This window comes from Carassius auratus, chromosome 32 (assembly GCF_003368295.1).
Source record: "Carassius auratus strain Wakin chromosome 32, ASM336829v1, whole genome shotgun sequence".
In the NCBI taxonomy this organism is placed as follows: Eukaryota; Metazoa; Chordata; class Actinopteri; order Cypriniformes; family Cyprinidae; genus Carassius; species Carassius auratus.
Genome location: NC_039274.1, coordinates 13,802,277 through 13,819,826, shown reverse-complemented (window position 1 = coordinate 13,819,826; position 17,550 = coordinate 13,802,277). Strand labels below are relative to the sequence as shown.

Sequence of the window (17,550 nt, the reverse complement as noted above, 5' to 3'; positions counted from 1 at the left end):
AGCCAAATGTTGGAGTTGGAATCAATACCTGTTTTTTTTTTTAGAAATAAAAGCCAAATGCTTGATCATTTTACAGCCACATCATTTTCGTTATGCATTATTTTGTTTTGGTTGTTTAAAAACACACAAAAAAATCTACCCGATTAATTGATCGATTAAGTGCTAGATTAATCGATTAAAAAAAGAATCGAAAGCTGCAGCCCTACTCCTAACCGTAAGGTTGTGGGTTCGAGATGTAGGCAGACAAGGCACCGAACCCCCAACTGCACCCCAGGTGCCGCAGCATAAATGGCTGCCCACTGCTCTGGGTGTGTGTTCATGGTATGTGTATGCACTTTGAATGTCATGTCAATTTCACTTTATTTTGCTATCTGCTCACATAATCTGTTTAGGAGTGACAAAACTCATTTTTAGGGTGGCCCACCCTTTGAGACCCAAACAGCAGCAGAACCAGGAGGGAAAAAAAGACATCCATACACAATCAGCACAATGATGACCTCTATACATATATGAGAGAAAACCATAAAAATCTAAGTAACTAAAATTGATAGAAAAATCTATTTAAAGCAATATGGTAGGCCATTTATATTTTGAAAGATATTTTAAAATATCTTTTGTCATATGGAACTACTAAATAATAAATTGCATTATAAATATCAATAAATAATGAAATATCCATAATTTACAGTTTATGTTTGCACAAAAAAAGAGTGTTTTAAAAATATAAACAATAAACAGCATTTATTAACATAAAAGATTGTGATTACCTTTGTCTGTGGCTTCCTTCCTTATCTGACACTCTTTATCCCTGTCTTGTGGTATGACTTCACGTGTGAGTTTCACAAAGTCCTGTAGGGAGCAGCGCTGGGAACAGCCCGGTAAAGACACAGGGTAAGGTTCAGACACATTAGTGTCATTGCGATAAGACATCTCCACTGTAAACATCCTGAAAGAGCAACGCAAAGGTATATTTTGGTTGACCAAAGCGTGTCTACTTGAAACATGGATTTAAAAAACACAGTTCTGACACACAGTTACCCGTTCTCTTCCTGGTGAAGTTCAATTAGATGACACGATGCATAAGGTGGCTGCAGGCCATTAAAGACATTCAGAGCTTCCTGCAGGGCTACAACTGTTGTGTCATGCTAGTGAAGAAAGGGTTACATGGGAGAACATTACATGAACTGCTTACTCTAAAGAGGAAACATTTATTTTATTTTTCTTTCTTTCTTTTTTAGTAGGCTATTGACTGTAGAAATTGAAGTTTGGGTGTTTTGGTCTCCTGATGTCTCATTTAAGTGTCATTTAAGTCACATTTAAATTGACTTACAGCTGAGTATACCATCATCTTCACTTCCTGTTTAGAGTCCAGTACTGCAGCATTTGACAGATTCTTAATAATCTGACCTAACAGCAGGCCTGTAAATGAAAGCAAAAGTGCAGTTTTAGCACAATAAAGTGTCACAGGATCACAGTACTGCACTTGTGTATTTCAGTTTGAATGTAGAATGGTCTGTCCACTGTTTCTTTACATTGACATTTTACTGCACTATAACTGCACACCTTTTCAGGGTGCAGCCTCTCCCTCTACTCCTACAAAACTGATTTGCATTCATGTGCATGAAAGTGTCAGAGTGTAACTATCAAAATGCTCTGTCAAGAATCCTCTCTTATTTTTTAAATGTCAAAAACTACTCTCTGTTTAACCTCATATTATGTTTGTATCTGGCTTTTGGTTATTATTATTGTTTTATTCATTTAGTTAATTTTTTTGCTGTTGTTGTTCTCACCGGCCACTTTATTAGGTACATCTGTTTAATTGCTTGGTAACACAAATTGCTTATCAGCCAATCACATGGTAGCAAGGTGAATTTTGGCATCTAGATGTGGTGAAGTTCAAACTAAGCATCAGAATTGGGAAGAAAGGGGATTTGAGTGACTTGGAAACTGGAATGGTTGTTGGTGCCAGACGGGCTGGTCTGGGTATTTCAGAAACTGCTGATCTACTGGGATTTACATGTACAACCATCTCTAGGGTTTACAGAGAATGGTCTAAAATAGAGAAAATATCCATGAGCGGCAGTTGTTAGGACAAAAATGCCTTGTTGATGTCAAAGGGTCAGAACATCTCGGTTACGTATGTAACCTTGGTTCCCTGAATAGGGAACGAGATGCTGCGGTGACGTCACCACGTATGGGAACACCTCCGGTGTGACGAATGTCTGAAGCCCTATACCATCCCGCCAATCCTATTGGCCAAATGGCGCATAGCACCACCCTACGCATGCGCACGCATGATATACCTGGGTGCAGCGCGCCATTTCGCTCAGATTTCATGACTGAAGATGAAGAATTATCAAGGTACGGAACGGCCAGAACCGCAGCATCTCGTTCCCTATTCAGGGAACCAAGGTTACATACGTAACCGAGATGTTCCCTATCATAGGTCACTTCGATGCTGCGGTGACGTCACCACGTATGGGAACGATATACCAAAACGCCTGACGTACCTGATAACTGAGATCCGAGGAAGCATCTGCTCAAGCGGAGAGAACCCGGGAGCCAGGGGCCATCCTCACATCCAGACTGTAGGACTTGATAAAAGTGCTCGGTGAGGACCATCCTGCCGCAGCACAGATATCATCCATAGAAGAGCCACTGAGAAAAGCTTGAGAAGAAGCTACAGCTCGAGTGGAATGAGCCTTAATTCCTAAGGGCGAAGCGAGTCCGCGCGCCTCATAGGCCAAAGAAATTGCCTCCACCAGCCAATGGGACATGCGCTGCTTTGTAACCGCATGGCCCTTACTTTTATGTCCAAAGCAGACAAACAGCTGGTCAGATTCACGCCAAGGGGCTGTACGATCCACATAAGTCTTTAAAGCTCTCACAGGGCAAAGACTTAGATCTCCTGACCCAGCCTCAGCAGGTGAAAAAGCTTCCAGAACCACTTGCTGAAAGCGAAAGGGGTTAGATGCGATCTTAGGAACATAGTTAGGCCTGGGCCGCAGCAGCACCTTCACAGAGCCCGGTGCAAATTCCATGCATGAGGGTGTATGCAGAAAGAGCCTGTAAATCCCCAACTCTCTTGAGGGAGGATAAAGCCATGAGAAGAAGTGTCTTCAGTGTCAGGAATTTATCCGATACGGTCTCCAAGGGCTCAAACGGATGCCCTGATAAACCTAGCAACACAATGGATAAATCCCATGAAGGAACTCGCACAGGGCGGAAAGGCCTCAGCCGTCGCGCACCCTGTATGAAACGAGAAACTAATGGATGACGCCCCACAGAGGCACCGCCTATGTATTCGTGGTAAGCTGAAATGGCTGCCACGTAAACCTTTAAAGTGGCTGGTGTAACGCCATCCGAAAAACGCTCCTGGAGGAACTCCAGCACTGAAGCCACTGGGCAGTAAACTGGATCCACATTATGATTGCCACACCAGGCTGTAAACGGTCTCCACTTGAAAGCATATAAGCGTCTCGTAGAAGCTGCTCTAGAATTCAATATAGTCTCAGTGGTTTCAACAGAAAGACCGGGACATACATGCCTCGCCAGCCTGCACAGGGGGCGAGAGTGCAATCCTCCTTGATGGTTCAGATAAGACACAACCGCTGTGTTGTCTGATCTGAGCAGCACATGACGGCCGATCAGCAGATCCGTGAAATACTGGAGAGCCAGAAAAACTGCCAGTAATTCCAGTCTGTTTATGTGCCAGCCGCGCTGAGCCGCTGTCCATACTCCGTGGGCTGGTCGCCCTCGACACACAGCTCCCCAACCAGTCAAAGACGCGTCCGTCGTGACAGTCTCTCGGAAAGCATACATTCCCAGTCGAACTCCTGACAGGAGAAATTCGGTTGACATCCAAAATTTTAGCGACATCACACACCGCCGTGTCACCGAAATCGTGCGATGCGGGAGACAACGGGGTGAAATATTCCGCCTTTTTGTCCACCACTGAAAGGGGCGCATTTGAAGCAATCCCAGACGAATCACGGGGGATGCTGCTGCCATTAGACCCAAGAGCCTGAGGCACAATCTCACAGTCACCGTGCGACCCGCTTTGAAGTGCCGCACGCATGACGCAATCGACTGAGCGCGCGGGAGAGAAAGCTTCGCTGTCATCGCGCGAGAGTCCAGATCTATTCCCAGAAAAGTTATCCGTTGAGAGGGAGTTAAAACACTTTTCTTGAAATTTGTTCGTAAGCCCAGGCTGTTTAAATGATTCAGCACAAGATCTCGGTGAGAGTGTGCTTGAGTCCGCGATTGCGCTAGCACCAGCCAATCGTCCAAATAATTCAACACACGAACGCCCTGGAGCCGCAACGGGGCCAGAGCTGCGTCCATGCATTTTGAGAAAGTACGGGGCGCTAAAGCCAAGCCAAAGGGAAGAACTCGGTACTGATACGCTTTGCCCTCTAAAGCGAATCTGAGGAACTTCCTGTGTCTCTTGACGATCTGAATATGGAAATACGCATCCTTCAGATCGATCGTAATAAACCAATCGTTTGGTCGGATCTGAGACAGAATAGATTTCACCGTCAACATCTTGAATTTGCTCGGTCTGAGTGCAAGATTCAGACGGCGTAAATCCAGAATGGGCCGTAATCCGCCGTCTTTTTTCGGTACCACGAAATAACGGCTGTAAAAACCTGTCTCCATCTGAGAGGGGTGTACTTCTTCTATAGCCCCTTTGCTCAGCAGAGCTGACATTTCCTGTCGCAGCACCGCCATTTCCGTAGACTTCACCGTAGTGGAAAGAATTCCGCGGAAAGGAGGCGGGCCTTTCCGAAACTGAATGGTGTATCCGTGACAAACCGTGCATAACACCCATTGAGAAATGCCGGGCAAGCGTTCCCACGCGGCCCGAAACAATATTAGCGGTTTCAAAACTTCCGCTCCCTGCAACGCTGTCATACGCGTTAAAATGACCGGACACGAAAAACCTGTGGTGTTCGTGCACCGGGGAAGCGTATGCGCCAGAGTCGTTGCGTTCCGTTGAGTATAATCCTGAAACGTGTCCACGGCAGGAATTAGGCCAACAGATGGAACATCGGGCTCTGCCGCTAGCGAAAAAGCGGCGGCTGCGCGAGCCGTCATAAACGGGCCGTTTGTGTAGGGTCCTTGAGTCGTCCCTCGAACTCCGAAAGCAGGATTGCGCAGAGTGTCTGAGGGAGCGTCTGTCATTACAGCTCGATCCAATGCTGCTCGAGGTGCTGTTTGCGGCGAGACAGCCAATGTTTGAGCATGGGGACTGCAATGAGAGTGTAGGATGCGTGAAAGCGGTCCGACAGCGCTCTCTAGCGGAGGGCACAGTCCCTGGCAAGCAGCAAAAAGATCAGGAGCTGCTATTCGGTACCCGAGAACGAGAGGCTTTAGCCGTCGAGGTCAGGTTCAATCGTTTACGTTGACGCTGGTGCGCCGGAGGAAAAACCCTAGGGCCCCAATCCTTACGAGGAGGCGCCATAGGTGTGGGTTCCTCTCGAGAGGCTGCTCGCTGGCGGTGAGAGGAGGTTGAGCGAGAACGCGCGGGCGCTTGCCGGCGTTCAACCTCCCTGGGTCTGCGGGGAATCAGCTGGCGGAAAGCGGCTGATTGCTGTTTCGCTGCCCTGAACTTCTCCACTACTGACATGACAGCCTCACCGAACAACCCATCCCTGGAGACAGGGGCATCCATAAGGAAAGATTTATCCTTCTCCTTAATATCGGTGAGATTAAGCCAGAGGTGGCGCTCAACCGAAATCAAACCGGCCATAGTACGGCCTACTGCACGAGCGGTATGTTTGGTAGCACGTAGCGCCAAATCCGTAGCTCTGCGAAGTTCTTTCACTGCCTCCGGTGTGATGCCCTCACCTTCATCCAATTCCTTCAATAACTCCGCTTGGTAGGCCTGAAGGACCGCCATAGAGTGGAGTGAAGCAGCCGCTTGACCAGCCGCCATGTAGGATTTACCCACCAAACTAGACGTGACTCGACACGCCTTCGAAGGAAGAAGGGGGCGAGACTTCCATGCCGCGGCCGAACTAGGCGCAAGGTGTTCGGCGAGAGTCTCTTCCACCGGGGGCATCATAGTGTAGCCATGGTTCGCCATATCAGAAACGGTGGCGAAATCTGCGGCCGCAGCATTAGTGATCCGCGCCGAAAACGGCTGTTTCCAGGACCTCGAAACCTCCTGGTGGAGGTCCGGGAAAAAAGGTAAAGGCCTCCGGGGCTGTGTAGGTGTCCGACTAGTTAGAAAACGGTCGTCCAGCTTAGAAGAAGGTTGGGCCTTGGCCTTGTCAACCTCCCAGTCTAGCCCCAATTTACCCACCGCACGAGAAACCACATCCAACAGCTCACTGTAGGAGGGGGAAACACGCCTCTCCTGTCCGCTAGGAGGAAGAGGGCTAGTGTCGGTCGCGAAGTCCTCAGACCCCGAGGCCGCGGTGGATAAAACATCGTCGTCATAGCGTCCACAACCGAAGGAGATGGCGGCGCATGCCTCCGGTGTGGGAAGTAAATCCTCATTAGAGAAGACGACAGGCTCAGTATAAGTTTTATTCTGCAGCAGGGTAGGGGAGAGCGAGCGATGTGGAGAATATTCCAGCGCTGCGCTGTCCACGAAGTCCATGTTGCACGTGTCACCCCAGGCCCTCGCCTCGTGCGGTGCCTCGGCAGTCGCAGAGGTGACCTGACGGGGGTTAGACTCGAGGGCGACATTAGAGAATACTTCCACCCTAGAGCGCAGTACTCTGAGCCGCAGGCCATCACAATGGGGACAGGAAGAAAGGCCGCTAAGCGCCGCCTGTGCGTGATGTAAACCAAGACATACTACGCACCTGTCATGAGTGTCCCCCGCCGTGATGTACCTGGTACATGGCTCCTTGCATTTGCGAAAACTCATCGCGTCCGCGAAGAGGAGTTAACACTGCTCGAAGAGATCGCTGGAGAACGCGAGATGATAGGGCACAGATGATTCGCTATTCCTGAAGGAATGAAATCTGAGCGAAATGGCGCGCTGCACCCAGGTATATCATGCGTGCGCATGCGTAGGGTGGTGCTATGCGCCATTTGGCCAATAGGATTGGCGGGATGGTATAGGGCTTCAGACATTCGTCACACCGGAGGTGTTCCCATACGTGGTGACGTCACCGCAGCATCGAAGTGACCTATGATAGGGAAGCGTTGCCTGGTCTGATGAGTCCGACTTCTGCTGCGACATTCGCGGACGCGGTGGTATGACGTTAACACCGATTGGTCTGCGGCTGCGCGCAGTGCAATGTGCCATTCACCATCACAACTCGGCATGCACGGTCGCGACTTGCGTGAAAGATGACAGCAGTACCGCCACTCCCTAAACGCAAAAAAACGCAGTCTGCGTAGGGCACCATCCCAGTTGCACAAAAAAAAAAAAAAAAATAAAAAAAAAAAAAAAAAACCTGCACCATTCTCGCAACCGCTCGCAGCTGATGTTTGCGGCTGAATGTTCATAATTGATGAATGGACATCTATGCCTGGGTAAAGGACATCACCAATCCGGTGCAGAGAAAAGAAAACTATGAAAAAATGAAGTTGGCTGGACGCTGGGACGTTCGAGAGTCTCAAATTTAGGGATCGTCTCTAAAGTTACACGCGATATTGGTATACATACCAACATTTCTAACGTCAGTAGCATTTGAGGAGAATGACTTACAGTCATAAAAACAACTGTAATTGTTCATGTAGGTGTCAGCTATAATGCACAATTGAATTAAATGTTTGATATTTATTAAAATAAACTGTAAATCATATGTAAATTGTGCTACTTTTTCCACATGGGCTCAAACACAAATTTGAAGCTCAATAGAATTCGAGGAGAAAGACTTGCAGTCATAAAACAATTGTAATGTGTTCATTTAGGTGTCAGCTACAATGCACACCTTAAACATTTTAAATATATATTAAAATAAATTATAAAACATTTAGGTGAAAATGAGGCCCATTTATCACTTTCAGGCACATTCCTGTGAAAGTTGTTTTTTTGTTTAGTTTTTTTTTCAGGTTCCCTTATGAAAATTATTTAACAATAACACCACAAATAATCGTTCTTGTAGCCATGGTAACTGCAAATGTACTTATAAATGTATACATACATACATACATATATATATATATATATATATATATATATATATATATATATATATATATATATATATATATTAATATATATATATTAATCAGAGGTGTCAAGTAACGAAGTACAAATACTTCGTTACTGTACTTAAGTAGAAATTTGGGGTATCTATACTTTACTTGAGTAATTATTTTTCAGCCGACTTTTTACTTCTACTCCTTACATTTTCACGCAAGTATCTGTACTTTCTACTCCTTACATTTAAAAAAATAGCTTCGTTACTGCTATTTCACACCGGATTGTTATCGTTCAGAGAGAGAGAAAGAAAAAAACCCTATCCAGATAAATCGCGCCATCAGGATGGAGTGAATTTGATTGTGGTTGGATGAGAAGTATACACATATACCATTCCGACACCCTGGTCCATACGCGATCCATCACACCTGCACATGACACAAGTCACATCACACTGCATAGACAGTTTTGGGTTCGTTTATCAAAAAATATATTTCTTAAAAGTAGGTTGGAACCAGTAGTATCCGATCGCCTCAGAGTCAGTCCGCTTAAATTTCAAATGAAACCGGCGTCAGTCCGGTCTCCTCCCGTCTTTCAGCGCGCTCTTCAATCCGCCGACCACGGTGGAGCAGCGCGAGCTCAAACAGAGACAGAGGACACAAGGTGTGTGTTTACCGATAGATTGTTAGAATATCTGTATCTGTGAAGTTCTTTGTCATAAATACAGTTTACAAAAGGTCACGATCAGTCGGTTTCTCATCTAGTGTAAAGTTTTCGCTTGTGACCGCTAATCACGAAACAGCTGTTTCCTTACACTTATTTAAATATACTTCATTTAATCATACGTACATACACTACTGTGCAAAAGTCTTAGGCAGTATTTTCACTTAAAAGAATGGTGTTCGGCCAGTTATTTATATATTTTGCTGTAGAGTGTCACTGTCAGTATAAAATATCAGTTTACAATTCCAAACATTCATTTTGCCATCGTCAAACTGCTTGTGCATTCAAAATCGCACTAGATTATTATTAAAATTAATGGCAAACTACTGTCCTACTGACACATTGCAGCAAAAGATATAAATAACTGGCTTAAAACCCTTTTTTTGGGGTGAAAACACTATTCTTTCTTTTCCATAAGACTTTTGCACAGTACTGTATTTTAAAAACGAGATTGTTGCTACTTTATAAAGAATGACCATACAGTAATTCACAGAACTGATTTAAGACAGTGACAGACAGCACTCATCTTAACTAAATATCAGAGTGAGTGACAGAGATACAGTAGAAACATTATGTGTACTTTTGTATTAAATAATGACCCAGATTGTGAAATACATTTATTAGCCTTAGATTAAGGGAAGCACAACTTGGGAAATGAGAGCATCCAAGGTGAAAGCTATGGATTTATTTTAAATATTTGTAATGTTCTTTAATGTTATCCATAGTTTTTTTTGTAGTTCTTTTTTTTTTTTTTAAGTATCGGTTCAGGCACGTTGAGGCGCCAGTACCATTTTAAGAGTATCGAAAAGGCACTGGACCCTACTTAAAAGTTATTATTTATTTCTCATTACTGGCTCATTTGCCAAATGGGTGCTTTCTCTTCGTCCTCCACAAATTAAGCTACTGTAGGTAGTTGGGTAGTGAGACGTTTTAATAAATTATCGTTTGCGATTAATGACGCAAATGACAATGTTGTGATATCTAGGCTATAGAGCATCACAGTCCCACCCACAGCTGGTGCCGGAACTAAAAATTCAATGCAATTTCTGCATTGACATTTGGGGTGTAAGCCATTAAAACGTAACCATACATGGTAGACTTAAAACCAGCTACGGCTGTACTAAGCAACAGTATATGCTCATATAAACGTAAAAAGATCATGGGGGCACTAACCTTGTTTTGATGTAAATGCCTTTTATTCGCTATGTCTTGGCTAAGTACTTCATTACCCACAATCCTGAACAATCCCACAATCCCACAGTGATGCATCTGATTGGTGGAGCTCGTATAACCGTCTGGTTAAACCCCTCGAAGGTCCGTGAAGACTGAAGATCATTAATAAAAAAATAAAATAAAATAAAAACCTGTATTGCGTTTTTGCACGGTAGACTTATCAGTGCAATCATGATCTCCTTGGCTGCCATTGAGAGTTTTGCAGGGAGGTTGGTAACTTTAGTTAGCATTATCGTCCACTTTAGCTAGGCTACTGTAGCCTCCTATTGAAATGAGTCATATCAAGCATTTTATAATGCCACTGTCAAAACAATATTTAGCCTAGACATACCTTTTTGTGCATTTACTGAACATTTGTGTAATGGCAACGACATGTGTTGACAACTGAGCAGTGATTGCAGTCAGATACAAAGCACTGCACCATTGCTGATGTTATCGTTAACCACTTTCACACACGCACACAATATAAAATACACGATGATAAAATAAAAATCAATACACAATACATATATAAAACACTATTTATTTACACGATTAATACTGAAAAAACTGCTATTACTGCACATTCACTGTATAAAATAAAATTCACTGGAGGAAAAAGTTCGCGCGAGCGGCCGTCATCAGATTTGGATGTTGCTCAAAAGGCTTGTTGCCTCGTTCGCAGTTGTGGCTTCAGACGAATTCAATGGGGCGCGGTGGTTTATGGGATGAGTAGTTCCTGCGCTCGAAATGAAAATATGTACACAGTCTTGTACCTTTGACTTTTTTGGGATTTTGTCTTAATTTTTTCACTTGAAATGATATGTTATATGCTTATGAGTTCAGCCGTAGCTGGTTATCCTCACACATGCTCTAAAACTCTTTAGATACGGATTTTTCCGAAAGTGAATGGGAGAAATGAATGGGAAATTTACTTCCGGCACCAGAGCTCTCTTGGGCTGTGGGTGGGACTGTGAAGCTCTATATCAACTTTGTAACTCGTTACCCTCCGAACACTGGACATAGCAGACGTATGTACCGAATACAAGAAGCTATCAGTCAAGAAGGTATCAGGATTATGAGTTATTTTTCATTTTTAGTTTTTGAATAATCACTTAGATTAATCATTCATTTTGACAGCACTATAATGTTTATTGTAAATAGTCAACCACACAAGAGTAATTGTTTTTAGCCTGCACCAATGTTCTTGTCCATTGCCCTCACAGAGTCCTGCAGCTAAGCTTGGATGTACATTTACATTCCATTCAAGGTTATTGATGACATGCCTCTGAAGTTTGACTTTTTGCACCATAACAATACTTATTGGCAACTAGTCATCATATCTCTAGCTCTTTAATGTATTTGCATTGTACTAAAATGAGTTCATTTTCAATGGGCATATATAGCCGCGTTTCCACCGCAGGAACTTTACCCAGGAACTAGGGACTTGGTCCGGTACTTGGTGTGTTTCCACCGCAGGAACCAGGAACTAAATAAAAGTTCCGGGTAAAAAAATGCCCCCCAGAAAGTCCCTGCTTGCGAGGTGGTACTTTTTCAAAGTTCAGGAACTTTCGGGGGTGGGACTAGGCGCTGAACACGCTGATTGGTCGGATTCACGCCGCATTTCATTGGTCGACTCCAGGCAGCAGAAAGTTCCATGCGCCATTTTCAAACATTTGTTGCGGTGCGAACATTCAACAATGGAATCTAATAAAAAATACGATCGTTGGACAGACGAGGAGGTGCAGGCTTTATTAAGCGTATTTTCAGAAGAGGACATCCAGCGGGAACTGGAAACGGCGACCCGCAATGAAAAGGTGTACTTGAGAATGTCGAGTCGGCTATGCGAGCTCGGGATAGTGCACACAGGAAAACAATGCCGAGAGAAGTTGAAAAAACTTAAGCAAGATTATAAGAAAATAAAGGATCACAACAACAGAAGTGGTTTGACCGCCTAGACGCGTTACTAGGACACAGACCATCATTTTCTGGTGCAGCGGTGACGTCGGACTCCGCTACTGCATTGTTGGAAGCCATGCCGGAATCCGACGAACAGTGGGTTGAAGGTAAATACAAATATATGTATATATCACATCTAAATGATATCGTCTTAAAGTCGTTGTAGTGATAAATCAATCTAACTTTTTTTACACTATGTTTCTCCAGACGAATCGAGTGGGCCGAGTGAATTGCAGGCAACAGAGGTCAGCGTGTTTTCCCCTGCAATCACCAGTAGCCCTCGTCTCAATTGTCCCGCTGAATCACACACACGCCAAGGTATTACCCACGTTTGTCCAAAAACATAACTTTTCTTCAAAACTGACCTCATGGAAATGTTAATGGTTTTGTGACATTGTGTTTATTTGATATTTAAAACTAAGATTGCCCATGATCAAACATTAAAATATGGAACATGATGGGCCAACACGAATGGTTTAAAAGGAAGTTTTTTCAGAAAAAATAATCCATTGAATAATTTTTGATGATTCCCTTTATGTCAGGGTGGACTGTGTGTTTATTACCACATGTTGACTATTTTTATTTCACTGTAGGCAAGAGGAAAAGGGATAGTGACTTCCTTGATGCATTGCGAGAGATGGAAGATGCTAATCGAGCCGTCCTGCAGCGTGGACAAGAACAGCGAGACGAGTACATGAAGCTGTTACTCGAGAGCCAGGCTGAGGAGAGAGAGATGAGGAGGCAAGAGTTGGCATTCCTCCAGTCAGAAGCTAGAGAAAGCAGGCACCAACAGAGAGACTTTCAGGCTGGGTTTCTGTCTGTTCTTGGAGAGTTTGTACAGTCTTTCAAAAAGTAGCCACTTGACTGAACAGATTCTCGTTTGCACTTTAAACCTTTGTCTTTGCACGCCTGCACACACATATATATAAAAAATATATTATATATATATATGTGTGTGTGTGTATAAATGTTTCTTTGCACTGTTGGGAGTAGATATATAGTAGTCAACATTTGTAGTGGATCAAAATCTGTAATGTAAGTGGTCCTAGAATCTTCTTATAAAGTCAACTCTGCACTTTTGATCCACGTCAAATGATGACTACTGTACTTTATATACCATTGGAATTACTGCAGTTAAGTTTTTTTCTTTGGCTGGGCTGCTGCCTGTTATTGGTCAGGTTCTAAAATACATTTGCACATTATTATTTAATTTTTCCAAAATTTTATTTCTATTTGTACATTTTATATTTTACTTTTGTCCCAATTACTAATGTAAAATAAAGTTTGAAGTGTGACTTGTTTTCCCGTGTCTTTTTTTTTCAATCATTATTAATTTTTTTAAATTCATTATTAAAACTTTTTAAATGTTTTGGTTAGAAGTTAAAACATGTAACACATAATACATTACACATACAATATGTAAAAGGAGATACTACTTGAATTCCCTAATACTAGTAATACCCATAATGCTGTGACTAAGTACTGACTTGCAGTTTATCCATTAAATTAATCCATTAAAAACTAATAAGCTGTGTATTTATAGTTACAATCAAACACACATTACAGACTCATATTACAATGATAATGCACTTCAGTTTTAGTAAATTGAATTTATTAGAAGAAAGTTGTACACTGCTTTTGTTGCAATGTTGTATTACAGGTTTATCAGCATGAACACAAGGCACATCACAGCTGTTCACATTACATTGCAGTGATACTGCAGCTTACTATGTTGTCGTCAAAAACTGCATTAGAGCTGTGCGTGCATCTAGTCCCTCAGCCTCTACAGTGGCTGACTGAGCACCATCAGGCTGGTTTAATGCACCTGTCACCCATTCTTCCCTGAACTCATCACCATTCATTTCACAAAGGTTATGCAGAACACAACATGCTATCACCAGGGATTTGACCTTGTGCGTACTGCAGTCATTTCTTTTTAGCAAACACCTCCATCTTCCTTTTAGTCTGCCAAAAGCATTCTCCACCACCACCCTGGCTCTGCTTGTTTTTTGATTGTACACAATTTTTTGGGGTGTCAGTTGTCCGTTGTCAGTAAAAGGTTTCATCAGCCAGCTCTTCAAAGGATAAGCTGCATCACCAAGGACAAAGTATCCCACATCATGTCCACAAATGTTTTTTGTTACATCAGGTAGTAACAAACCCCTATCAACTAGTCCCCACAAACCTGACAAACGCAGCACTCTGGCATCATGCAGGCTGCCTGGTGCTCCAACAAAAACATTCCAAAAAAGTCCCCTTCCATCTACAACAGCCTGCAGGATGATCGAATGCCAGCCCTTTCGGTTGAAGTACTCTGTGTGGTAGTCCTCAGGTCCAAGAATGGGGATATGTGACCCATCAATTGCACCTACACACTGTGGCAACCCCCATCTGCGTTCAAAATATGTAGCCATTTCTTTTAACTTTTCGGTAATTTAATAACTTCTGGCATGAGTACTTTCTCGACAGCGGAGCAAAAATCATGAACACATCGACACACAGTAGCAACTCCAATTCCAAATAAATGAGAGATGCTTCTGTACTCGGAGTTGGTTGCTAGTTTCCACAGTGCAATGGCGATTCTTTTTTCGATGGTTATACAAAGTCTGTAGTTTGTGTCTTGTCTCTCCAGTTGAGGTTGCAATCGACGACAGGGGTACATAAAAGTATCTTTAGACATCCGGAAATTCTTTATCCACTGGGCCTCGGTGAAAGTCGAAACCACGCTGTCCCACCACGCAGTTGTTCTATTGTGTACCCAAACTGATGGCGCAACGCGACGTATTCGATAGTACTCGCAAATCTAGAACACACAAAAGTGGCAAAAATAAGTTCACGAAATCTATAATAACATTAGTCACAACTCTGGATAAATTCGATTTAATTATTTCTTACCAATCTTGTTCTTTCTGCTCGATGTCGCGCGTTAGTCCCAGCCATCTCACGGTCGATGTCGGCAATTGCTGATAAGACACGTTGTCTCGTTTTGTATCGAGCATTACGAGCTTTCTGGATACGCTTTACTATCAGTGCTCGTCTTTTTTCTGCCGTTTGGTTCATCATTTCTTGAGTAAACCAATACAACATGAGCAGAAGCAGCACTCCTTGGATCTCATCCATTCTACCTTTTCTGTCGCGCAAGAATGATTACGGTCTGTACCTGACAAGAAGAAGCAGTCGCACGCAATACTACGTCACCGGACAAATTAGCATAATCTTCCCGGTACTTTAGACCGCGGTGGAAACGCAGAAGGCAACGGGTCTGGGGGGACAAAAAAGTTCCTGGGAGAAAAGTTCCTGGGAGAAAAGTTCCTGGTAATGTCGGTGGAAACGCGGCATATGTGGCTGAAACAGGTAGCCTAGTGCCTCCCAAATTTTTCAACATGAACATTTTAATATAACATTATAGTCATTATGGCCTTTAGAAAAAAATTTTTTTGAGGAGGTGGGGTAGTGCACAATAGGCCCTTGTGGCACGGCCCATGCTTTTGTTCTTAATGGCATTTTTTTCCCTTACATTACTTTTACTTTTATACTTTAAGTAGTTTTTTAAACCAGTACTTTTACACTTTTACTTGAGTAAAAAGCTTGAGTTGATACTTCAACTTCTACAAAAGTCTTTTTAAACCCTAGTATCTATACTTCTACTTGAGTAATGAATGCCAATACTTTTGACACCACTGATGAGTAGTTCCTGCGCTCGAAATGAAAATATGTACACAGTCTTGTACCTTTGACTTTTTTGGGATTTTGTCTTAATTTTTTCACTTGAAATGATATGTTATATGCTTATGAGTTCAGCCGTAGCTGGTTATCCTCACACATGCTCTAAAACTCTTTAGATACAGATTTTTCCGAAAGTGAATGGGAGAAATGAATGGGAAATTTACTTCCGGCACCAGAGCTCTCTTGGGCTGTGGGTGGGACTGTGAAGCTCTATATCAACTTTGTAACTCGTTACCCTCCGAACACTGGACATAGCAGACGTATGTACCGAATACAAGAAGCTATCAGTCAAGAAGGTATCAGGATTATGAGTTATTTTTCATTTTTAGTTTTTGAATAATCACTTAGATTAATCATTCATTTTGACAGCACTATAATGTTTATTGTAAATAGTCAACCACACAAGAGTAATTGTTTTTAGCCTGCACCAATGTTCTTGTCCATTGCCCTCACAGAGTCCTGCAGCTAAGCTTGGATGTACATTTACATTCCATTCAAGGTTATTGATGACATGCCTCTGAAGTTTGACTTTTTGCACCATAACAATACTTATTGGCAACTAGTCATCATATCTCTAGCTCTTTAATGTATTTGCATTGTACTAAAATGAGTTCATTTTCAATGGGCATATATGTGGCTGAAACAGGTAGCCTAGTGCCTCCCAAATTTTTCAACATGAACATTTTAATATAACATTATAGTCATTATGGCCTTTAGAAAATTTTTTTTTTGAGGAGGTGGGGTAGTGCACAATAGGCCCTTGTGGCACGGCCCAAGCTTTTGTTCTTAATGGCATTTTTTTTCCTTACATTACTTTTACTTTTATACTTTAAGTAGTTTTTTAAACCAGTACTTTTACACTTTTACTTGAGTAAAAAGCTTGAGTTGATACTTCAACTTCTACAAAAGTCTTTTTAAACCCTAGTATCTATACTTCTACTTGAGTAATGAATGCCAATACTTTTGACACCACTGATATTAATATATATATATATTAAGATTATTTAGAAAAATCACATACACTTTTAAAATTATAAGCAGTATCGGTATCAGTATCGTTAAAATTGTAACAAAAAGTATCGGTATCGTATCGCATGGATAAAATGTGGTATCCCCATCCCTATGATGTGTCGTTCTTGAACGATTCGTTCATTTTGAACGAATCTTTAATGTGACTCGGGAAGAACGAGTCGTCTCGGGGAGTGATTCGTTCAGTCGCGCATGCGCATTATTCCATAGGTTCTGTTCTAGTCGTAGTAATTCACCTGTCAGTCAATGCAGTCTTGAGCCGGAAAGAGAATTGATTAGTTCATAGTTCAGGTCTATCGGGTTTTTGACTCGTTCCTCAATCACGTGACAGCCCCATACGCTTACCCAATGCAGTCTGAGCCGGAAAGAGAATTGATTAGTTCATAGTTCGGGTCTATCGGGTTTTTGACTCGTTCCTTAATCACGTGACAGCCCAATACACTAAACCCAATGCAATATGAGCCGGAAAGAGAATTGATTAGTTCATCTCATGAGTCTTCGGGTCGAGTCATTCCTTAATCACATGACAGACCCATACGCTTAAACCATATACAGTAAAAGAATGCAGAGAATTGAATAGTTCATCTTTCGGTTCTTTGGGTTTTTCATTCTTTTGTCCCGTGATGTGACAACATTGGCTAGAGTAATTAGTTAATTTACAACTTTCCTTACAAAATGGGTGCGTAGTACCTATTTATTATTAGTATTATTTACTCTTACGGTAACGTGATGCATTTCTGGTTTCAAATTGTTGCTTTTAATTTCTGTCTTGGTGGTACTTTTCCATAACACTG

At 42.6% G+C, this 17,550-nt stretch overlaps 1 protein-coding gene across 2 annotated transcripts in view; it reads right to left on the bottom strand.

The window, feature by feature from the left end:
* Positions 1-17,550, bottom strand: part of LOC113051633 (lysosomal acid phosphatase-like) — a 38,106-nt gene that overhangs the window by 5,805 nt on the left and 14,751 nt on the right. For both annotated transcript variants that reach the window (XR_003276930.1, XM_026215541.1), the window contains exons 8-10: positions 1,331-1,419; positions 1,039-1,145; positions 768-946 (exon numbers count right to left, since the gene is read on the bottom strand). Coding sequence is in view for 1 of the 2 variants with exons in the window: in XM_026215541.1 (XP_026071326.1) it covers positions 768-946; positions 1,039-1,145; positions 1,331-1,419 (375 nt within the window). In the remaining variant the exon portion in view is untranslated. The remainder of the gene's footprint in view (positions 1-767; positions 947-1,038; positions 1,146-1,330; positions 1,420-17,550) is intronic.